Source organism: Bufo gargarizans, chromosome 6 (assembly GCF_014858855.1).
Source record: "Bufo gargarizans isolate SCDJY-AF-19 chromosome 6, ASM1485885v1, whole genome shotgun sequence".
In the NCBI taxonomy this organism is placed as follows: Eukaryota; Metazoa; Chordata; class Amphibia; order Anura; family Bufonidae; genus Bufo; species Bufo gargarizans.
Window position 1 is genome coordinate 379,983,862 of NC_058085.1, and position 24,699 is coordinate 380,008,560.

General features: G+C 45.2%; 1 protein-coding gene across 1 annotated transcript in view; it reads left to right on the top strand.

Moving 5' to 3' along the window:
- The window catches only part of LOC122940847 (tumor necrosis factor receptor superfamily member 14-like), a 55,666-nt gene extending 52,656 nt beyond the window's left edge, over positions 1-3,010 (top strand). The window contains exon 8 of the mRNA XM_044297670.1: positions 1,082-3,010. Coding sequence (XP_044153605.1) covers positions 1,082-1,230 — 149 coding nt within the window. The 3' untranslated portion in view covers positions 1,231-3,010. The remainder of the gene's footprint in view (positions 1-1,081) is intronic.
- Positions 3,011-24,699: the final 21,689 nt, after the last annotated feature.

The window sequence follows — 24,699 nt, forward strand, 5'->3', positions numbered from 1 at the left end:
TAGATTACCCCTTGCAGTTTTTGTTTTTCGAGTCTACTTGTCCAAAGATAAAAGCAGGGTCACCCACGTGTCAGATGATGCCCTGTGGTGTACCTACTGTTCCATACTTACCAACATGTATCTTGGTAAATTCAGGGCAATTAAACCTTGCCCCTGGGTCCACTACAAACCTGCCCAGAACAACCACTTCTAGGTGGGCCTTACATAAACCTTGGTCATATTTTGAGCCGGACTAAGATGAATTTGCCCGAATGATTTCCCAAAACTCAAGACAATCCCAGCAAATTTGGTATTGTTGCTAACTATGTTCTACCAGCCAATAAAGAGAAGCATTGAGATGGGTGAACTGGAGCAGATTCGTGTTCTTGAGATGTATGCAGGAACAAGTCCCCAAATCATATTGGGTTCCAACTCTTGGTTCCAGTTCATGGTAGACATCGGTCATATACCCCTTTCCATCCCAGGATAGGGCGGCCTAGTGCTGTGACAGACCCTCAGTGACCTTAAGATTCAGGATAATGTTGGGGGGCCTGGAGAGAAGGGGAGCTGTGCTTCTAATGAGCTGAGTAAGCAAACGTGGTGGAGAATAAAAAGTGCCCAACTGTCTGCATCTATTACATCATTCGTTGTTATACAGGGTGGTTTAGCCTTTAGTAATAGTATTCCAGTAATACTCCTGGTGGTCTAGAGCATTTTATTATCCCCGGTGGTCTAGGGTAATGAAGGGTTACTAATCTTATCCATTAGTTCTGGTTGTCTAGAGTTATTATGGGTTACTTTTGAATACTCTTGGAGGTCTAGGTTGGAACACCAAATATTCCTGGTGGTTTGGCTTGGTGAAGGGGTCAATAGAGGTGGTCTAGGGCAGAAAAGTGTACCCATAATTTAATGTTATTTCATTTTAATAATACATCCATGTGTTCAGCTCCCCCTAGTGGTAACAGCAAGAAGTGCATAATTTAAGTCCATGGTACTAGGAAACCCTTCATCAGCTGCCCTTTCTGTGTGACTGTCCCCCCAATGGAGGATTAGTCTATAGTCTTCTATGTATGAATTCACAGCAGATATCTTTCTTCTGCAGTGGCTGTGGTTGTAGCAGTCCATGGAGGTCCGGATTCCCCTCTTTTGAAGGAGATCAAGATGCCCTTGCAAGAGGAAGGACCATATCTGAATTATCCTGTTGAAGAAACTGATGCAACTCAAATTGGAGAATTTGCTGTATCCAAATAAAGTGAGCAGCGTCAGATCTGCGGCCGCCAACCTCAAAATCCACGTACCCCCGGGGATAGGTTATAGACATGACTGAACGACATGTAATATGTGTCCCCCTTCCAACTGGACTTAGCAGGTCTACACTTCCATTTATCCAGTGGTCATCATTGAAAATTTTGGAAAACCCAGAAATTGTAAAATAATTGTGTTGGGTTCTTTGTAGGAAACTTCAGCACAGACACAGGTCAGGACTGTTCTTTATGAACCAAACCAAGAACACTCCAGGACTGTACTGTGACTGGACATTGCTGACAGGATCTACTGGTCCAGCTGTAATATTTCCTCCACAAGACAGAGAGTTAGAAAACCTGTGCAACTCCAGCCGTGAGGAGACTACAGCTCCCATCATAAGTTACCTAGGTGCTGAAGATACGCTAATTGTCAGCTATTCACAAGGGCTAATACCACTGGTAAGCAAGCATAATGCTGCTATGCTAGTTATATTCAGGGATAGTGTGCTGGTATGCCTATGGATTTTACATATATGTATATATTTATATATGTTGTTGCCTATAGTATGATGATAGTTTCGAAGACACGACATGGGGGTTCTAGGTTTTCAGCACTTTACTGGGTGCATGAAGCACAAACATCTTGAAGACATATCGTGGATACTAAAAGAACTTCAAGCACATCTGTCTTGGTCCTGTGTTCACCATAACTAAGGCTCTCCAGGCTTGAAGAACAGACCTCTGGAGCATTTTTTGGCCAACATCAAATACAACGTCTTATTTTAGTCCATTAAGAATTGCCTCCTTGTACCTGCATGGTCCAGTAGACCAGTGTTGGTAGCGGCCAGCAAGGAGCAATCGCCAGAACATGGATCTACTTTGGAAATATTTTCAAAAAAGTTTTTAATTCCTCTTGAAGAGGTCCTCAAAGTCACGTGATGTGAAGACCCCATGTGTAGTGGATGCTGATGATCCTCTACAGCTCAAACTGGCGCCTTACACCAACTCGCCCTAAAAGTTGGAGTAGATGTTTTCCTAATCTCCTAATGATTTCCCAGGGAAAGCTGATTGGATGGTAGCAAAATGGATAGAACAGAATATATGCACGGACATGGGAAACTCTCTGCAAATTTTTGAAATGCTGTACAACAGCAACAGAAATGGTGAAGCGTGTACAAATTTGCATCTAAGACTTGTAAAGTTTGTTATAAAGTTTCTCATATGGGGGAAAGGGGGCCCTCTGCTACACCTCCGGCCACAAATCATCATACGTTTACTAGCTGCTTAGCTTCTGCACTAAATATGGAGAGAAAAAAAATCGCCCTATGGGTCAATGAACTTTTTGAATGCAAGTTGTATGTGATGAGCCATTTCCTCTCCTAGACATCCATACGTTGGTCTTCTAAGGAACATGTAAAGCAGAATCCAAAAACTGTGAATTGCTCTCTGGGTCACTCGGAAAATTAGGCTTTGTTCACATCTCTGTCGTGAAAAACAAAATGCAAGCCCAAGACTAATACTTTCATATGACGGAGCCAGACAGACTGACTACAATGGGGTCTGTCAGGTCATGGTGTTTGTCATTTCACCAGACAAAATAGCGCAAAAATGCTGCAATATTTTGTCCGTGTTTCGACAGAACCTGTGGAGCTTCCGATGCACATGTGAACGAAACCTTTAAGAGCATTAAATGGGTTCCCCGTATCTTAAAAATAAATCAGGACAGCTCTGTGATCTCTGTGGTCAAACCAGTTGCTCAGGCTTTCATAAATAGTTTTTTTCCAGTTTGTTATTGTGATGATTTCAGCATTAGGCTTTACGCATATTACACTTAGCCACCAGGTGGCGCACTTGTAACCTTCATGAATAATATGTGACGGGTGTGACCTCTAGTGGATGAATATAAGAACTGCTCAGCCATTTTACCTGATACTGCTATATGTAGTGAATGACCACCTTGAGTTTATTAGCCTTTCTAACTTTTTTTTTTTTTATTGAAATCTTTTATTGAAGTCTAAATACTGTGCTGATTCATTTCTGGACATTTCTATACATTGGTTGGATGCTCTTTTCTTCTAATACAGAGCTCCAAAACCTGTGCATAACAATATCATGCGAAATACCCCCAGCCACCACTAGAGGGAGCATAGGAGCTTATTGCACACTTTATACATTAAGCTCAGTAAAGACACAGTATGCAGAAAGCCCTGAGCTCCCCCTAGTGGTGGACAGAAGACGGGCAGTGGATTATATTATAAATCTATATCTTTGCAGGGGATTTGGAGCTCTGTATCAGAAAACAGAAACTGAGCTGAGATCACCATAAAGAAATAAGAAATTAATCAGCACAGAATTTGTGACCTAAACATGAGAAAAATTATGATAAAAACCAGAGATTCACTTTAAAGGGGATGTTCGGCTTCTTTTACAGACCCCTAATGTGGGCTGACCCACGGTGGTAATCATACTTATCTGATCCCCGCTTCCTGGGTTCGGGCTCCATTGCTGCTTTGTTGGCTTGGGTCTCCCAGCATTAACATCTGGCTTGACGCTGAGTCGTGTGACCACTGCAGCCAATGACTGATGTATGAATGTGAACCAGTGACACATGTGGGACATGTCACCGCTGCAGCCATGTCAGTGGGTGACAGGACGCACAGATGACACATCAGTTATTGGCACATGACCCGGAATCAGAACGGAGGTTGGGACCTGTGCAGCCGGCAGGGCAGCGATTGAGATGGAATACAATGGTGGGTATCAGGCAATTATGATCACCACCACAGGTCCGGCAAAGATCGGAGGGTCTGGAGAAAAGGTGAAAAACCCCTTTAAGGGGACAATAAATATGTAAAAATCTGGCATTTTAATTACTAGTTGTGACACTTCTGACATCAAAGGGGCTCAGGTTGAAGATCTCTGTAATATGGAGTCTGATGACAAAACCATAAATGCAAGCCTTGGAATCTCTTCATACAAGAAGCCAGAGCCACCAACCTCAGAAAACTGAAAAGACATGGCTGCTTATTTTTCCCAAACAGCACCACACCTGTCTGCAGGTTGTGCCAGGTATTGCAGCTCAACAGCCATCACTTCAATGCAATACCGCACACAACCAGGGGACAGGCGTGGGGCTGTTTTGGGGTACCGTGGAAGCAAACCCGAGTTCGGGAAATGTTTTTTTACAGTACAAATTAATTTCTGAAGTTATTGCGCGAAGTCTCACGTGACTTTGTGAAGCAATAACTTTGGCTCATCTGAGCCAATACATTCTAATACTGTACGGAGCTCCCTGAGAATAAAGGGCACACAGCGACGCTGCATTATATATAATGTTTCCCTGCACAGCATCGCTCCCAGCTGTATAGGGAACTGCAGCCAGCTTCAGGCAAGTATTATGTTTTTTTTAATGATTTCAAATGAAAAATTGTTACGCTTTGCTCAATATAATGGAGAAATATAATCTTTTATTATCGGACAGTCCTAAGAACCGTGAGCATGTCCCCATTGACTTTACAGGTTGACAGGAGCAGGTTCACGTGATGACTCTGCGGGTGCTGGCTGTGTAATAAAGCTGACACCTGAACACAGCGACTGGGATCAGAGAGAACTCCAATCCTGTCATTTTACCCCTCATATGCCGTGGTCAAAATTGTGGGGATGCAATCGGTTACTAAGACAGCATGTGTCCTCGTAAAGCCTCCGAGGACTACCACAGAAAACTGGCCCTGCCTGCGCCATGACTTAACAGGAATCCTGTTAAAATGCCATAGACTCCAATAGCTTTAAAAAGTATAAAAAAAACTAAAATAATAAAAAAATATTATAAAATGAACCCCCCCCCTACATTTTTCACATACAAATAAACAATAAAAAAACATAATAGGTATCACAGCATCCAAAAATGTCTGAACTATAAAAAATATAAAAATATTTATTCTGCCCAGTGAACGCTGGGGAAAAACAAAAAACTAAATGGCCAATTTGTTTTTTTGGGTCTCCAGACCCCCAAAATAATTGTATAAAGACTACAGCTCGCTCTAGAAAAAAATGAGCCCTCACGTAGCTCTGTAGACAGAAATATAAAATCTTTTCTTTTTTTTTTTTAAAGAGGACCTGTCACCGCTCCTGAGGAATGCAAGTACGGTAGATACATAAACCCATTAAAGCATAGGGTGGAAATAAATCCCCGGTGCTGTCATGGGCTCATGGAAAAACGATTACCGGTAAGTGTAATCCTGAATTTCCCTTACGCACCGGGGTTATCCCACTTCGCCTATTTATACTTACCTGCTGCCAGCGCGCCGTTCACTTCCTGGATTCTGGCTGGGGACGGGCTTCATCTTGATTAAAGTCTTTTCCCGGCCAGGCCGCGCGCTGAACTGAACGCGCAAGCCGCCGCGCATGCACCATGGTGACTTATTCCCGTTCGCGGCTCTGTACTATGGGATTATAAATCATATGAATGTACCATAAGATTACTTACACATCTTCAACTCTATAAATAAGTAATAAAACACGTGGACACAATATTTTTGGGTGGAATAAATTAGGCCACGGCCGGCTTTATTAAAGATTAACTTAATCCAAAATTAAACTGTATCAATATATACCAATAACTTCATAAACAATAATTAGACCAGCCATAAGCTCGGCCTAAACTTCAGACTTAACTCGTCCGCTCACCATTTCAGTGAGTGACTTTACACCCACCGGACCATGCCGGCTAACAAGGCGGCGTGGGCCCCACCCCACCCATAACTATCTCAATTATAGCTTGCATGTCCAAATTGAAAATGTCCAAACCAATCTCTGACAAATGAATCTTGTCCGAAAAATAAAGGCCGGGCAAACCACCTTCAAGGTCCACGTGTCGAAACGAAAACCCCCAAATTAATGGCATAAAACGAGCCATAATTCTATTCAAACGTATCCTAATCTTATCCAAATATTTAAAATTAGAACAGGATAACCAAAGTAAACGTGGAATCATTTCCGAAAAAAAAAAACTAAACGTGCATCAGGGAACAATCGCCTTCCCCTTACCATCGTACGTTTCATACAGAAAGCCAATTCAATGGTGCCAAATTTGCCCACATCATTGGCCCCTGCATGAAAAATTATTATATCAGGATCAGGGTATAAATCACGCATTTCTAACAGTACATCCATCAAACCTACCCAACGAAGACCCCTGACCCCATTCCAGTATATTCGAACCGTATCTGTGGACCAAGAGAGGTTGTCACCGTACGATCTTTCTACAGCTCTGCGATGGGCCCAGTATACGAAAGAATGGCCGATAGTCCATACGGTGAGACCTGTAAAAACTATAATATAAAGAATCATTAGATCACAGAAACATCAGGACGCACATACATTTTAAAACAATTAGACGACCATCTTCCAATCCGTTTAATCACTGACGCACTCAAACCCGACCGAGCCGCCGCAGTGGCGGCTCCAATCCGGAAAGAATGTGACGTAATCCGGACACCATCTAAACCCAATTCCTTTAAACATTTCCTTAGCACGGACCTAAATTGATATTGTGTTAAAGGAGAAGTATTCGCATGCACAAAGAAAGCAGTACCACCCCCTGGTCTGCGAAGCCAATACTGAGAAATCATACTCACCGGACAAATACCACCCGACCCAACTCTGTTCACTCGGATCCAGGTACCCTTACCTGATTGATCCATCTTTGACGTCGGAAGGAAAAACAAAACATAATTAACATGAACATGGACATGCTTCAAGGCCAATCCCAAACCTGCCTCACAATTTCTTGGAAACAACTCACTAATTCTAAAAGCACCAAAAAACATGCAACAAAACGCAGTGGAAAACAGCAACTCTTCAAAACTATCAAAACAAACTAAAGAAGTAGCTTGACATAATGATAATAACAGCGTGGGAGAAATAGGACATCTATCGTCAGGAGAACAATTACCACGTTTGTAACCCTTTAACATCTGCTTAATCAAGAAATAATCTAATAAAGAAGGAGAACCTAAAACCCGAAGAAAAAAGGAAACACCTGACAAAATCCTTAAAACAGTAGAGTAAGCCAGACCCTCCCTAAACAATGCCACACAGAATGCTAATGCAGCAACCTCGCCACTACCATGAGAAGACCAACCTCTATCAGCTGTAAAACTGCACCACCTAAGCCACGAACGGCTATAATCCGACCATGTCGCCGGAGCCACAGAAGACTGTAAGTAAGACATACCTAGGACCAAATCAGATTCCACAGGTACGCAGGGCACGATTCCCCTTTCAGATCGGCCCCTTCCGTCAACTGCCGGAATGTCTGAAACTGAAAACGGGAAAGCGAATCAGCAATTGAATTATCTATCCCAGGGATATGGCGAGCTTTCAACCAAATATTTAATTTTAAACAGAGAAGCACCAGATGACGTAACAATTTAACTACTAACGGACATTTTGATGATAAACAATTAACTGCAAATAAAACACCCTTATTGTCAGTATGCAAAATAATTCTCTTATTGGAAAAACAACTCCCCCATAAAACTAGCGAAACCACCACAGGAAACAGTTCTAACAAAACAATATTCTTAGTCACCCCATTCAAAATCCAAGCAGGATGCCATTCTGATGCACACCAATGTCCGTTCCAATATGCACCAAAACCGCAAGAACCAGCAGCATCCGTAAACAAATCCATAGAAGAAGCCAAAACAAAATCTTCCTGCCAATACGACCTGCCATTATATAGCTGAAAGAATTCCAACCAAATCATAAAATCTTCCTTAACCTCCTTAGATAGACTAACATGAAAACCAGGGTTCCTCACACCAGAAATCTTTGCAGACAATTGCCGACAAAACACCCGGCCCATTGGCATAATCCTACTGGCAAAAGCTAACATACCCAAGACCGACTGAATCTCTTTCACCTTAGCTGTACGCTTACTTAGCAATGAAGATAAAGCCATACAGATTTTTGACACTTTCTGTGGTGGAAGACAAAATTCGCCCTTCACAGAATCTATGACAATCCCCAAATATTCCAAACAATTAGTAGGGTACACCGTCTTATCCTCAGCTAACGGAACACCAAACTCAGAACAAACTGCAAAAAAGGATTCCAAACTTTCTAAGCATGCTGAAGACTCCGCTGGACCAATGAACAGGAAATCGTCCAAATAGTGCGTCACTGCACCCCGCATACACCTGACTGCTACTACCCATTCAATAAACGAGGAAAAAACTTCAAAATAGAAACAAGACAAAGAACAACCCATTGGAATACATTTATCAAAATAAAATAAACCCTGAAAATGAAAACCAAGTGAGTTAAAACAAAAAGGATGTACAGGTAGCAGGCGAAAGGCGGACTGAACGTCCGCCTTTCCCATCAAAGCACCTTTACCAAAACTACGTATCAGGTCAATTGCTGAATCAAATGTGGCATACTTGACCGAACACAATGCTTTATCAATTTCATCATTCAAGGATGCACCATAAGGAAAGGATAAATGATGAATTAAACGAAAAGCATTGGGTTCCTTCTTCGGAACAACTCCCAATGGAGAAAGACGAAAATTAGCGAAAGGCGGAGAGGAAAAAGGACCAGCGATCCTGCCTAACTCCAGTTCCTTTGCCAATTTATCCCTCACAACCACAGGAAATTGATCAACCGAAAACAAATAATTAACCCATTCACAACCAAAGCCAGAAAACGATGGCAACTGAAAACCCAAAGCAAAACCGTCAAGTAGCAGCTCCGCCATCTTGCAATTTGGGTAACGCTCTAACCAGGGACGCATGGTCACCAGCTTTACTGGTGTCCATGCTTTTTGCAATAAACTCTTTTGTGGTTGGCATGGTAGGCATGTTAGCTCTTTTATAACAGCGAACCATCGGGTGACTGCCCCCGCAAAAGGCACATTCATGGCGATATTTACATGACGCAGGCAACCTACACTGTGCTTCATTAAACGCAAAGCAGGTGCCCTTTTTTAACAATTGAGACTGCGGTGCTGCAGAGGCTGGCTGCTGTTTAGGGGCAGAATAAGATGAACGCTGTGGCAACAATAAATTAAGCCACAGCCCAACATCCTTTGTGCCCCACCGCATGCTAGGATAAACGGACAGCCTCTGTCTGAAATTTTCATCATACACAAACCAACCTATCCCCCCAAAATTCTTATACGCCTCTAAAACATTATCTAAATGTTGAAAAAGCCCTGAACATTTTGCAGGGAATTTCTCACCCATCACGCTGCAAAAGATACAATATGCCTGCAACCAATTATTAAAAGTACGAGGGATCGGGCGCCTCCTATCCTCTTCAGACTTATCCTCCCTTTTATCTAATTTAGCAACAAAATCTTTTGAAGCAGGCAACAGCGACAAAATGTCCACAAATTCATTTCTCCATATCTTTTCTTTAACCGACATGGAGAGATGAAAGCCTAAAGGCGAAATATCACATGGTAACATTTCTTTATAACATGACTCCGACACTCCTCCACGTTTAGCCACCGCTGGAAGATGGAGAGAGTCATCACTATCATAATCCCCTCCCGTCCCCCGACCGCTAAAACGCCAAGCATCAGAAAAATCGCCTGCCGTACCAGCCGGTTCAGGAGCAGGGGGGGGAAGAGGAGCAAAACTCTGTAAAGAAGAAAGTACAGAAGACAAGGATGCAATAACGGTGCCCAGATCCCTGAGGAACTCACCACCCGCTGGAGTAGCACTCCGGACACCAGAAGAAGATGCGGATGCCTCTTGTCTCTGCGTCACGCTTTCCAAGCACACACCGTCCCGCTGCTCAACACCGGAGCGGAGCGGCAGAGACTGGTGCTGCACAGGCTGTGGCTCAATTCTGCGTCGTCTACGTCCATGTTGCCGCGAAGGATGTACAGGGGGCTCAAGCGATGCTCTTCTCACAGCAGGACCTTTCTGGGAACCAAAATGCTGCAGGGCAGAAGCGGAACCAAAAAGCTGCTCCAAGTTTCCTGGGGACGCAGATTCAGGACGGACTTCAGCCTGTGATGTCATCCCCAAGCGGCCACTTCCGGTTTCTTCTACAGCAGCACTCCGTCTCTCCAATCTTCTCCTCTCCGGAACAGACCTACAGGGGGAAGGAGAGAAACGGGTGCGCTGCCTCTTCTCTCTTCTTGAAGAGCGCAGCGCAGGCACCACAGGGAGACCTTCAGATAAGTCAGCCGCAGACACCGCCGGGACCGGGACATCGCCAGGATCGCACACTACTGCCGGAACAGCCACCGATGCAGACCAGTCAGCTAAGCAGGATTCCAGCCAGGACGCCGTCTCTCCATCTCCCGCACGCCTCCGCAGCTCAGCCACGAACTCCTCCATCAGGTATGCAGACAGGCAGCACCTCCTCCAGATGCTGTTGAGATGACAGCCTAACACTGCCCGCTACCGCTACTATATAGCCCTAACTATGGGGGGCCTTGAAACTGTCCCACCAATGACCTAACTGTTGCTGGGCATCTCAGGCCACTCTGCCCAGCAACACTACCCCATAGGTCACTTAATGACCCAATGACTGACCTCTGCCCCAGACCCCCAGTAACCAACTATTCTTAGCTCACCTAACACACTTTTAGGCGGGAAATTTTCCCGCCACAAACTAATAAAAGCTAATGGGATGATTATAATCCCTTGCGGATCCCTCTATATAATTTCGGGATCCATACATTCTGGCCAGGAAGAAGTCACCATCACGCATGCGCGGCGGCGTGTGCGTTCAGGACATTCCGGAGAAGAGCGGTGGCCGTAACCACGGGAGACCGAAGGACAACAACGAGGTAAGTGGGGATAAATTTTATCCTAAACGGTGGGAATTTGTTAATCGAATATATTTACAAAAATGATCACTGTCAAATCCTTAACAGATTTAACAGTGATCATTATGAGGGGAATACCCCTTTAAGAGAAGACTAGAATAATAACGTAGTCTAGGAGGGGGGGGGGCTGCCTGCAAAACCTTCCTTCAGAAGGATAAAAGGTCATTGGAGCTCAAAACTAATCTATAGTGTCGGAAAAAGGTACAAGGGGACTTACAAGTGGCCGCCCTACAGATTTATTCTATTGAAGCGTCCGCTTTTTCTGCCTAGGAGGTAGAGATGGATCTCGTGGAGTGAGCCCCAAACCCCAACGATGGGGATTTACCTGCTGAAATATAAGCTAACAAAATGGCCCCCACTATCCACCTGACCAAAGTTCTAGAGGACACCTCTACCTCCAAACTGCACAAAAAAGACAAGAAGACTTTCTCCACTGACTAGTAACGTTGAAACTCTCAAAAAGGCATCTTTTAACATCTAGACAATGGAGCTTTCTTTCCTTATCATTTTTAGGGACCTGACACAAAGATGGTAGGACAATCTCTTGGGATGAAACAGGGAAACCACTTTGGGAAGAAAAGCGGGATCAGGTTTAATGAATACTCTATCCTCCAAGATGTTTTGTTCCGCATCCGAGCCGCATTTTTTTGCAGCTCGGATGTGGACCCATTCACTTCAATGGGGCCGCTAAAGATGTGGACAGCACTCCGTGTGCTGTCAGCATCCGTCGCTCCGTTTCGTGGCCCCGTAAAAATTAAGAGTTATGTCCTATTCTTGTCCATTTTGCGGACAAAAATAGGCATTTTTATAATGGGCCTCCTATTCCATTCCGCAAATTGCAGAAGGCACATGGGCGGCATCCGTGTTTTGCAGATCCGCAATTTGCAGACTGAAAAACACGGCACGGTCGTGTGAATGTACCCTAAGGGGGAGAGGCAGTAAGAGCTGTGAATTCTCCAACCCTCCTGGCCGAGGTGATAGCAATGTACCCTAAGGGGGAGAGGCTACTTTCCACCTTCTAGAAATGCCCCATTCTTCTTCCTGTCGGCCGCGGTACTGCGTCTGCGCGATCATTTAACTCCTGAGGCAACAGCGCTCAGATTACGTCACTGGGCTCGGCGCATGCCCAGTGAGACTTTTGAGGCTGTTGCCCTCAGGAGCTTGATGATCGCGCAGGCGCAGTACCGCGGCCGACAGAAAGAAGAACGGGGCATTTCTTGAAGGTAGAAGATGACATAGGGAGGGGGCGGAAGCATTTGCCGGGGCTGTGGGAGGTTATTTCAGGATCAGGAGGCGTTCTTGGGCTTCAAATTAAGGCGGGCTGGGCACTGCAGGGGGCGTCACTGGGCTCCAGAGAGGAAAAAAAACGCCCCTCTGGGCACCTTGGAGCTTCATTAGCATATCAGAAAAAGAGCTTTTTTTTAATCAAAATGACAAAACAAAATAAAGTAAGAAGAAGACTGCAGGAAATAAGGTACTTTATTGAACATGGCAATGTTAAAAGCTTAAAACGCTAAAAGCAGGTGACAGATTCGCTTTAAAGAGGAACCCCTTTGCCTTTTTTACTTTTATTCTCCCTCCAGTTATTTTGTTTTCTAAAGGGTCTAATGGTGTGTGGCAAGAATTGTGAAGTAACTTGTTAGCCAGAAAAAATTATGTGACGTTGAGTACTTTTGCGTAAATAAATACAAAAGTATTAAGGGAGCGATACCTTTATAGGCTAACCAGAAAAAAAACCATATATATGCAATCTTCCAGAGCACAAAGGCTCCTTCTTCAATCTTGCCAGAATTGTCAACAGGGGTCTAACATGGCCCCGGTTTACACTAACATATATATGCTATTTTTTGAAGAAACACAGACTTCCATCATGTGAGGGGCTGGATGAGATATATCGATGACATTTTCTTCATTCGGACTACTGTGGTTGATGGTCTACTAGAATTTGGTAACTTCCTTAACAGCATATGTCTGGAACTACAGTTTACAGTAGTTTTCTCACAAGAAAAACTCAAATTTCTTGATACTCTGGTAACCAGCTATACACTGAACTGTTTGTTAATCCAACGGACAGGAGTAACGTCCTGAGGTTTGACAGTTCACACCCCAGGGGGATGGTGGAATCACTTCCTTACAGCCAACTACTGAGGGTCAAGATAAGAGTGACAGAAGAAACATTAGCCTCTAAGAGACTGGATGAGATGGGTCCTGAGTTTTTAATAGAGGATACCCCAGGACTCTTGTTACAAGACACAAGGACCGAGTTAGGAGCATGAGACGGGACATTATACTGGTAAGTACCAGATCTGAAAAGAAAAATGAAAGGATTCCCTTCGTCTCCAACTATACCCACCTTCGTTGGAAGATACCAAGTGTCATCGAAAAGAACTAGCGGATCCTCTCACAATCTTTTCCCACAGTTGAAGACTTTAAGTCATCTCCCCTAATGTCGTACAGACGTACAACAAATCTCTTAGATCGCTTACTACATGCCAGCCAACCTGAAATTAGGAATGCTCAATACAAAACAGTCTGTTTCCCTTGTCTCAAATGTTGCCATTGCAACAGCATGATGAAGGGAAACACCTTTGTACATTCCCGGACAGGGAAACGTTACAAAATTAAACAAAGATACACTTGTGATTCCTCTTATTTCATATATATTCTTCAATGCTCTGGTGGCCTCTTGTGTTGGTGAAACGGCACAAGAGTTTAAAAAAAGACTTATCACCAACATAAATCTAAAATACGTAATAAAAAGGTGGAACTACCGGTTACAGATCATTTTCACAAGGCCGGACATAATATTTCACAACTTCACTTCACAATCATTGATGGGGTCTCCACACTCAAAATGGGTGGAGACAGAGAGAAGTTGCTCAAGAGACGAGAACTTGGATGGATTTATGAACTTGATACACTTGAACCAAAAGGGTTAAACAGGGAGTTTAGCCTGAGTAGCTGCCTCTATACAGAATAGGGCACGCGTTCAGAATTTGTATAGACTAAGGTATTTTCTAGGTATTTTATTTTAAGTTGAGCCCAACCTATGGTTGAGTATTTAGTCTTTTTGTCTTTTATTATATTCTCACTTCTTTCATGTCCTCTTTGCACAGACCCTCAGGATGCCTGCATGCCGTTTCCTTTCTCTGTACTTTTATTCCTCTGGACACCCTTAAAGGGGTTCTCCAGAAATTAAGAAAATGAAAATACCTAAATATAACTTTATTATAAATATATTGCCAAATACCTTTCATTAGTTATAATGGTTAATACAAACAACCCCAACTTCCCCTTCCCTCCCCCACATAATATCATGAAGATGCGCTCCATCCGCCACACCCCTCACCTCCCGACCACACCATCATTTCAGCGTGCCAAATTCATGCTCCTCCCCTCCACAGCTCCCATCAAGACACGTGAATGAAAACATTGATCATATTGATAAGAGAACGCCAATCACAGAACCAAATACATACACCATACATTAGTACCCTCACACCAGTCCCAAGCGGTATCTCTGAAGTTCCCTGGATGCCAGCCCTGGGGCATCGATCCAGGGAGCCCAGAGCTTTTCAAATTTGGTTAGAGCACCCCTTTTCCTATAGACCCCACGTTCCAAATTGACCAACCAATTAATCTTATATATATATTCAGTTCTACTAGGACTACTCTCGTCCAGCCAATGTTGGGCAATCAGTTTACGAGCCATATATAACATTCTGGCCGCTCAGTGATTGGCAGGTCTTCCACGTATCCCAATACACAAACAAACGGGGTCACGTCCAATGTAACTTCATATAGAGAATCAATAATGTGCAGCACAGCTCGCCAAAAGCCCTCCAGGGCCGAGCACGACCACAGTATGTGCAACATGCCCGCATCCTCCTCCCTACATCGAGGACATTTGGAGCCCAAATGGAGTCCTATATTAAATAGAAACTGAGGGGTTTTGTAAAACCTCCGGTAGGGACTCCCTAGCCTCGGCCAGAAACAGCAAGGCATCATCCGCATATAATGCAATTTTCTCCTGTGACCCGCCTCGGCTAAACCCTGTGGTCCCGTCATGACTCTTAATAAAAGTTGCCAATGGCTTGATGGCCAGGGCAAACAACAATGGAGATAAAGGGCAACCTTGCCTGGTTCCCCTGTACAGCCGGAATCCCTCTGATAGACATCTGCGAACCCGTACCCACGCTGTAGGCCTACCATATAACAGCCGCACCCAAGCTATGAAACCGTGCCCCACCCAAACCTCTCCAGCACCTCCCATAGATACTCCCACTCAATGCTATCAAATGCCTTAGTGGCATGGGAACAGATGACCCTATCACCTGGGTTTTCCACTGGAATCTGCATATTAAAATATAGTCGTCTGATATTAACTGCCGTGGACCTATCTGGCAAAAATCCAGACTGATCCATATGTATAATGGAGGATATGACCTTAGAGAGGCGCATAGCCAACACCTTAGCCAATATCTTTATGTCTGTGGGCAACAATGATATAGGTCGGTATAAATCCGGGAGGAGAGGGTTTTTTCCCGGCTTAGGGAGAACAACTATAATAGCCTCCTGCATGGATGCCGGAAGTGCCCCCATCTCTGAGGCTTCCTGGTAAACCTTCAGCAACTGAGGTAGTAAAACGTCTCCAAACTTCTTATAAATTTCTACCAGCAGTCCATCAGTACCCGCTAATTTATTACTAGCCATGGAACATACTGCTTCCTCAATTTATGACAGTTGTAGCGGACCATTAAGGTACATTATATCTGAATCTGACAACCTATACATGACTGATACAAATCAGCATAAAAGGAGCCAAAGACAGACACTATTGCCTGGCTATCCACAATTTCCGTTCCATCCGCCCCCTGTAAAGCAGTGACATATGCCAACGTTGACTGTGCCCTAGCCACAAGGTCTAGTAGGTGGCCCGCCTTCTCCCCCTCATCATGATACTTCTGTCGCTGAAAGGATTGCTTTGTGCGAGCAAGTTCCACAACATGTGAGTTATATGCATCCTGTGCCTCCTTCCAGACAACTGATCGCCCTTCTCCACAAAGTTCGCCTCTGTCACTCCAACTTGGTCTCTCAAGAAATCTCCAAACTGTCGACTTTAAAGTTTGGCTCTACTAATTCCCTGAATGAGCACCCCTTAGGCAAGTCTTCATGGGTCCCATACCACCCCACCCGCGGCTGAGCCTGCATTCAGATTAAAATACTCCTGTATAGTAGAACTAATATATGAACAGTCAATTACCTGTAACCAGAAGGAATTAAATGTCCATAGCCGTTGAGAGATGGGAGCCACGGGTGAGGCGGACAGCCGCAGAAGCAAAAGGGGAATGGTCAGACAAAGTCCTAGCCAAATACTTCACCTCCACCACCTGTCTGCCCACCAACTCAGATCCCAGTGCCAGATCAATGCGTGATAAAGCCTCGTGCGATCTGGTATAGCAAGAGAACTGGAGTACATTGGGATGTCGGGTACGCCACAAATCTATCAGAGCCACCTCCTCCAACAATCTACCAAAGGCTGATACAGGACCCTCGGCATCCGTCCGTGCCTCCCCATATCTGTCCCAGTAGGGGTGAATAGTATTGTTAAAATCTCCCACCGTAATAACAGGTATATCAGGGTTACCATTAATAAATGTCAAGGCACCTCTTAACGCTACACTGCTATAAGGTAGAGGTATATATATCGATACTAACAGATATTCCTGCTTGAGGATAGTAGAGCGCATGCAAATAAAGCGACCTTCAGGGTTGATTCTGAACAACTGAACCTGGAAGGGAATTGATTTATGGACCAGGACACTAACCCCTCGGGAATAGCTAGATAACGCTGAGTGGAAAATATGACCCATCCATGACCTATGAAATGCCAGCGCCTCCTTCTTTCGCAAAATGGGTTTCTTGCAAACATACAATATCGGGGAAATGCAGGCGCAGATAATCCATCACAGCAAAACGTTTTGATGGGTCACCCAAGCCACGCACATTCCAGCTACAATATTAAATACATTAGTCATACTTAGACATCAGAACTATGACCCAGCTGATAACTTAATAGGAGCATTGTAGATGGAAGCAATACAATGGAGGTGCGGTACCAATAAGTAGGCATGATATCACAGATACAGAGCATCAATACGAACATAGAAACATAGAATGTGTCGGCAGATAAGAAACATTTGGCCCATCTAGTCTGCCCAATATACTGAATACTATGGATAGCCCCTGGCCCTATCTTAGGGCTCTTTCACATCTGCGTTCTTTTCTTCCGGCATAGAGTTCCGTCGTCGGGGCTCTATGCCGGAAGAATACTGATCAGGATTATCCTAATGCATTCTGAATGGACAGTCCGTCCTTCAGGATGCATCAGGATGTCTTCCATTCCGGAACGGAACGTTTTTTGGCCGCAGCAAATAGCGCAGCATTCTGCGCTTTTAGCTCCGGCCAAAAATCCTGAAGACTTGCCGCAAGGCCGGATCCGGAATGAATGCCCATTGAAAGGCATTGATCCGGATCCGGCCTTAAGCTAAACGTTGTTTCGGCGCATTGCCGGATGCGACGTTTAGCTTTTTCTCAATGGTTACCATGGCTGCCGGGACACTAAAGTCCTGGCAGCCATGGTAAAGTGTAGCGGGGGAGCGGGGGAGCAGTATACTTACCATCCGTGCGGCTCCCGGGGCGCTCCAGAGTGACGTCAGGGCGCCCCAAGCGCATGGATGACGTGATCGCATGGATCACATGATCCATGCGCATGGGGCGCTCTGACGTCACTCTGGAGCGCCCCGGGAGCCGCGCGGACTGTAAGTATACCGCTCCCCCGCTCCCCACTACTACTATGGCAACCAGGACTTTAATAGCGTCCTGGCTGCCATAGTAACACTGAAAGCATTTTGAAGACGGATCCGTCTTCAAATGCTTTCAGTACACTTGCGTTTTTCCGGATCCGGCGTGTAATTCCGGCAAGTGGAGTACACGCCGGATCCGGACAACGCAAGTGTGAAAGAGGCCTTATATGAAGGATGGCCTTATGCCTATCCCATGCATGCTTAAACTCCTCCACTGTATTTGCAGCTATCACTTCTGCAGGAAGGCTATTCCATGCATCCACTACTCTCTCAGTAACCTTTGCCCCTCTAATTTAAAACTATGTCCTCTTGTAGCAGTTTTTCTTCTTTTAAATATTCTCTCCTCTTTTACCTTGTTGATTCCCTTTATGTATTTAGCAGTTTCTCTCATATCCCCTCTGTCTTGTCTTTCTTCCAAGCTATACATGTTAAGGTCCTTTAATCTTTCCTGGTAAGTTTTATCCTGCAATCCATGGACCAGTTTAGTAGCTCTTCTCTGAACTCTCTCCAAAGTATCAATATCCTTCTGGAGATATGGTCTCCAGTACTGAGCACAATACTCCAAATGAGGTCTCACTAGGGCTCTGTAGAGCGGCATGAGCGCCCCCCTCTGTCTACTGGTAATGCCTCTCCCTATACACCCAAGCATTCTGCTAGCATTTCCTGCTGCTCTATGACATTGTCTGCCTACCTTTAAGTCTTCTGAAATAATGACCCCTAAATCCCTTTCCTCAGATACTGAGGTTAGGACTGTATCACTGATTGTATATTCTGCTCTTGGGTTTTTACGCCCCAGGTGCATTATCTTGCACTTATCAACATTGAATTTTAGTTGCCAGATTTTTGACCATTCCTCTAGTTTTCCTAAATCCTTTTCCATTTGGTGTATCCCTCCAGGAACATCAACCCTGTTACAAATCTTTGTGTCATCAGCAAAAAGACACACCTTACCATTGAGGCCTTCTGCAATTTAGCTGATAAAGATATTAAACAATATGGGTCCCAGAACAGATCCCTGAGGTACCCCACTGGTAACAAGACCTTGGTCTGAATATACTCTATTGACTACAACCCTCTGTTGTCTGTCCCGCAGCCACTGCCTAATCCATTCTACAATATGGGAGTCCAAGCCCAAAGACTGCACTTTATTGATAAGCCTTCTATGTGGGACAGTATGAAAAGCCTTACTAAAGTCTAGATAAGCGATGTCTACTGCACCTCCTCCATCTATTGTTTTAGTCACCCAATCAAAAAAATCAATAAGATTAGTTTGACATGATCTCCCTGAAGTAAACCCATGCTGTTTTTCATCTTTCAATCCATGGGATTTTAGATGTTCCACAATCCTCTCCTTAAGTATGGTTTCCATTAATTTCAACACTATTGATGTCAGGCTTACTGGCCTATAGTTGCCCGATTCCTCCCTACTACCTTTCATGTGAATGGGCACAACATTTGCTAATTTCCAATCTTCTGCTAATTTCCATATTGTAAAAAGTCCCCAGAAAAAAAGAGCAACAAAAATGAAAACCAGAACCAGAAAAACGTGCCTGCATTACATCATCCAACAGGCCGAGGCATAAGTCCTCCTTGAAACCAGACATATAACTCTCTACAGCTGCTGAGCGGGATTGTCCCCCGCTATTAAAGGATACACGTGCTCCGTGGGCAGTTCAGTAGTAGAATATTAGAGGGTTAACCTCCCAACAGGTCGCTTAGTGATAAGGGTACAAACTTGAAATAAACGGACGTCATTCATCTCTCCTCCTGTCGCAGCTGACGTTCATGCTGGTCAATCCACGAGGCCGCATCTTTTGGTGTACTGAAGAAATGAACAGATCCCAGAGCAGCCACCCGCAGACGTGCAGGGTACATCATAGAATAGGACACTTGCAAGGAACAAAGTCGCCGATTGACATCCAAGAACTGGCTCCGCTTTTTTTGGGCCTCTGAGGAAAAGTCCTGAAATAATGCAATTGTTTGCCCCTTAATGGTGATGTCAGGGCGATTTCTGGCTGCCCGTAAAATGGCATCCCGGTCTCTGTAATGAAGTAACTTAATCAGAACGGGTCGTTGAGGCGATCACTGCAGTGGCGGTCTGGTTGGGACTCGATGTGCCCTTTCCACCGCATATAGTTGGGAAAGCACCTCAGTGCCGGAAAAAAACATTTAAGCCAGCTTTCAAAGTAGGACGTAGGATCTTGTCCCTCAACTTTTTCAGGGATCCCCAGAAGTCGTACATTGTTGCGTCAAAGGCGGTTCTCTAGATCGTCAGTCTTGGCGATTAATGCTGAGATCTGCTGTTCATGGGTGCGGGATGCCCTGGTTAGAGGGGGCAACTTACCTTTCACCTCACTGACTCGGCCCTCCACCTCTACAATTTGTTCATTAACTTTCTGTAAGTCATGGCGAATAAAGGAGAACTCTGGCTTCAGGGACCCCATTTGCTGTTGTAATGCTGTCAGGGCCACTCCACACTGGGTAACTGCCCTGAAGACATCTTTTAATGTTGGCTCTGCACTCTGGGGGGATATGGACCCCTCCTCCCCTGCCACCACTGCCTCCTCAGCCCCTGCTGCACCAACCTCCATATTGTCATCCTGGGCTCCTCCTGCAGTAGTCTTCTCCTCAGTGGGAATCGCCTCCTCCACCTCAAAATCTTCTGCCATATAAGGCCCCTGCAGCTCTGGCATCTTCTGTGGTGCCCTGGAGCTCACCAGACTCTGCGCCGCTACCGGTACACCTCCTGCTCTACCTTGTTTCTTCACTGCGAGGAGCGCGTCGGCACCATCTTGTGCAGCGTGCTCGGCACCTCCCGCTGTCTCCCTGCTATTTTTAGCGGCGCCTCTGGCCATGGGACCCCTCCAGAAGGACACTGGGCTATGAAGGCTGAACTGGGGACGCTGCGATCATCCCAGGGAAGCTCAGTTAAGCCCATGGAGCAGGCTTTTGGAGTAAGGTGGCGGGAGCTAACTCTCGCTGCTGCCGCTCACATCCCCGGTCAGGCCACGCCTCATAATGGTTCATTTTATCTGGGGAGCAATCATTAGGAGAAATAAAATGTCCGCCATCCTATTATTACACACAAAACCTGTCCTAATCACACATCAGGACACAGCCACATCCCCACCTCCTCTCTGTACTTCATGTCTTCTCATGAACTCCATTCCCACAGAGATTCAGCTGAAGATCATCTATATTCAGGATCATAATCCCTGACAAGCAGAGCAGAGAGGAAGATGAGGCAGCTCTTTAGCTCAGTGCTCTGAAGTAACTTGTCCTCCTGTGGATTAGGACAGGTTCTGTGTGTACTAATAGGACGGCAGACATTTTATTTCTCCTAATGATTGCTCCCTAGACAAAATAAGCCATTATAACTAATGAAAGATATTTGGGAATTTATTTATGATAAAGTAATATTTACGTATTTTCATTTTCTTTTTTCCTGGAGAACCCCTTTAAATGACTCCTGGTGAGGAATTCCTCCGATCTGCAATAACTTTATTTTGATGTACAGTGCTCATACCACCATCGTCATGGTCAGCTCGGAAGGCATGGCGCAGGTGCAGATACCTGTAGAAATCAGAAGTCGGCAAACCAGAATCTGTCTGAAGCTGCTCATAGGTTTTCAATACATTATCAAGAAGCTGATGAACTCTAGTAAGACCCCTTCATCGCCATCCCCCCATACCCTGCAGAGAGCACATATGTGGTAGCCAGGGGGTGTCCCATATCGAAGTATACTGAGTAATGCCTTTTATACCTTGCTGGTCTCTCACTTTCCACCATGCCTTATGCAGTAGAAGTATAGTAGGGAACGCCAGACCCAACACTTTCAACTTATTTGCCTTTAATGCTTCGTATAAATTAGATACCTTCAGAAGCTCCTCAATAGCCGGCCTTGGGGATCCCCCCCTCCCCGCCCCGAATGTGCTGAAGCTGAGCAGAGAAGAAGTACACCCAGGGGTTTGGGAGGGCTAGTCTCCCATCTATCTTACTCCTCTGAAGTTTCTCCAGTCCCAAACGTGCCAAGCCTCCACACCATATAAGCTCCCTAAAGATTCTATTAATTGAATGGAAAAAGATGAGAGGTAACCATATGGGAGCATTATGCAACAGATGAAGTAACTGTGGCATCCATACCATCTTAATAAGATGACTCCGTCCCACCACCGACAGTGGCAGCTTAGACCAGACATGCAGCTTCTGCTTAAATCTACCTATGAGAGGGGACAGATTCAGTTTCTCATACAGTTTCCTAGACACAACTACCCCCAAATACTTAAACTCACCCACCACCTGAAGTCCTGCCTGGGCATAAACCCTGGGGTCATCTACATTATCTAAAGGGAGGAGGGATAATGTATTCCAATTTATAACCAAGCCGGAATAGCGCCCAAAGGTACCAATCACATCCATAACAATAGATAGGGGGTCCCTAGCATCGGCTAAGAACAACAGAGTGTCGTCCGCATACAATGCTATTTTCTCTTGAGACCTCCCCCGACCAAACCCAGTGATCCCAGCATGATCCCTGAAAGAGCCGCTAAAGGCTAAATGGTCAGAGCAAACAGCAATGTGGATAAATGACAATCCTGCCTGGTTCCCCTATATAACCAGAATCCTTCTGATAGGCACCCATTCACTCGTACCCGTGCTGTAGGCCTACCATATAACAACCGAACCCAGGCAATGACTCAATCTCCCCCAGACCAAACCTCTCTAGTACCTCCCAGAGATACTCCTACTCAAAGCTGTCAAACCCTTAGCGGCACTAAGGAGCAGATGACCCTAACCCCTGGATTTTCCACCGGGATTTGCAAATTAGGATATAGGCGTCTGATATTAACCGCCGTGGATCTGGCCGGCATAAATCTGGACTGATCAGTGTTTATAAGGGAGGTGATAACCCTAGAGAGGCGCACAGCTGGCACCTTAGCCAGTATCTTAATGTCTGTGGGCAACAAGGATATAGGCCGCTATGAGTCCCTTGTTTGTGAAGAACGCCTATAATAGCTTCCTGCATAGACGCAGGAAGGTTCCCCATTTCTGAAGCCTCCTGATAAACCTGCAACAACTGGGGTAGTAAGAGGTCTCCAAATTTCTTATATATTTCCACCGGCAACCCATCAGTCCGCGGCGATTTATTGTTCACCATAGAAGACACTGCTTCCTTGATCTCTAGCAACTGTAATGGGCGTTAAGATATTCTCTATCCGTATCTGACAACACAGGCAAGGATACCCCTGTAGGTAAGATGAGACGTCTTCCCTGGTGCAAGCGAGCCCGGACCAATACAGATCAGTGTAGAAGGAGCGAAAAATGGACACTATCACTTGCGTATCAAAAACCTCCGTCCCATTCAGCCCCTTCAAGGCAGTAACATACGCCGAGGCAGAATGGGCCCTAGATACGAGAGCTAACGGGTGGCCTGCCTTCTGCCCCTCATCGTAATACTTCTGACGCTGAAAGGATTGTTTCGTGCGGGCAATTTTCACAACATGGGAGCTATATGCATCCTGTGCCTCCTTCCAGACAAAGAGAGCTGGTCGCCCTTCTCCACAAACTCACCCTGCGTCACCCCCACCCGCTCCCGCAGAAAATCCCCAAACTGTCAACTTTTAAGTTTAGCCCTACTAATCCCCTGAATAAGCGTTCCCCGCAGGCAAGCCTTCAAGGCGTCCCACACCACCCCGCTCATTGCTGAGCCTGTATTCAGACTGAAATACTCCTGTATAGTATGAGTAATATACGAGCAGTCAATCACCTGTAGCCAAAAAGAGTTAAGTGCCCATAAACGCTGCGAGGGGGGTACTATAGGCGAGGTGGACAGGCGCAGGAACAGACGGGAGTGGTCAGACAAAGCCCTGGTCAAGTACTTTGCCTCCACCACCTCAAATTTGGACCCCAATGCCAAATCAATGCGGTATAAAGCCTCATGTGACCTGGCGTAGCAAAAAAAATTGACATACGATGGGATGCCGGACGCGCCACAGATCCACCAGAAACACCTCTTCCAATAATCTCCCAAATAAGGACAATTGGCCACCTGCTTCTGCCTGTGTCCCCCCATATCTATCCCAGTATGGGTGAATGGTGTTATTAAAGTCACCCACCATAATGACTGGCACATCAGGGCCCCTCTCAACGTCACACTGCTATAAGGAGGAGGTATATATAGTGATATTAACAGATACTCCTGTGTAAATATTGTACAATGCACATATACAAAGCGGCCATCATGGTCAACTCTAGACAACTGCACCTGACAGGGGATGGACTTATGGACCAGGACACTAACCCCACGGGCATAGCTAGAAAAGGCACAGTGAATAGTATGGCTCATCCACGGCCCGTAAAAACATCTGTGCCCTATCCATCGAAAAATGTGTTTCCTGTAAACATACAATAGCGGGAAGGTGCGGGTGTAGATAATCGATGACGGCAAAACGCTTTGATGGGTCAACCAGATCAACTGTGTAACAGAGTGGGAGCAGTGCAACATGAAGCCACAAGATGGCGAGATAAGATCAATAATTAAGCTTAGTGTCACAGATATAGAGCATCAAAATGGAAAAGCTGTAAAAAATCCCCTGAAATAGAAAACTGTAAAAACAGAAAACAGGACCAAAAAAAAGTGCCTGCATAATGTCATCTAACAGGCCGAGGCATAAGTCCTCCATGAAACCAGACAACAATCAGAACTAGCTAGATGTTATCTTCCTCCACGCGTGCTCCATGGGCAGTTCGGTAGTAGAAC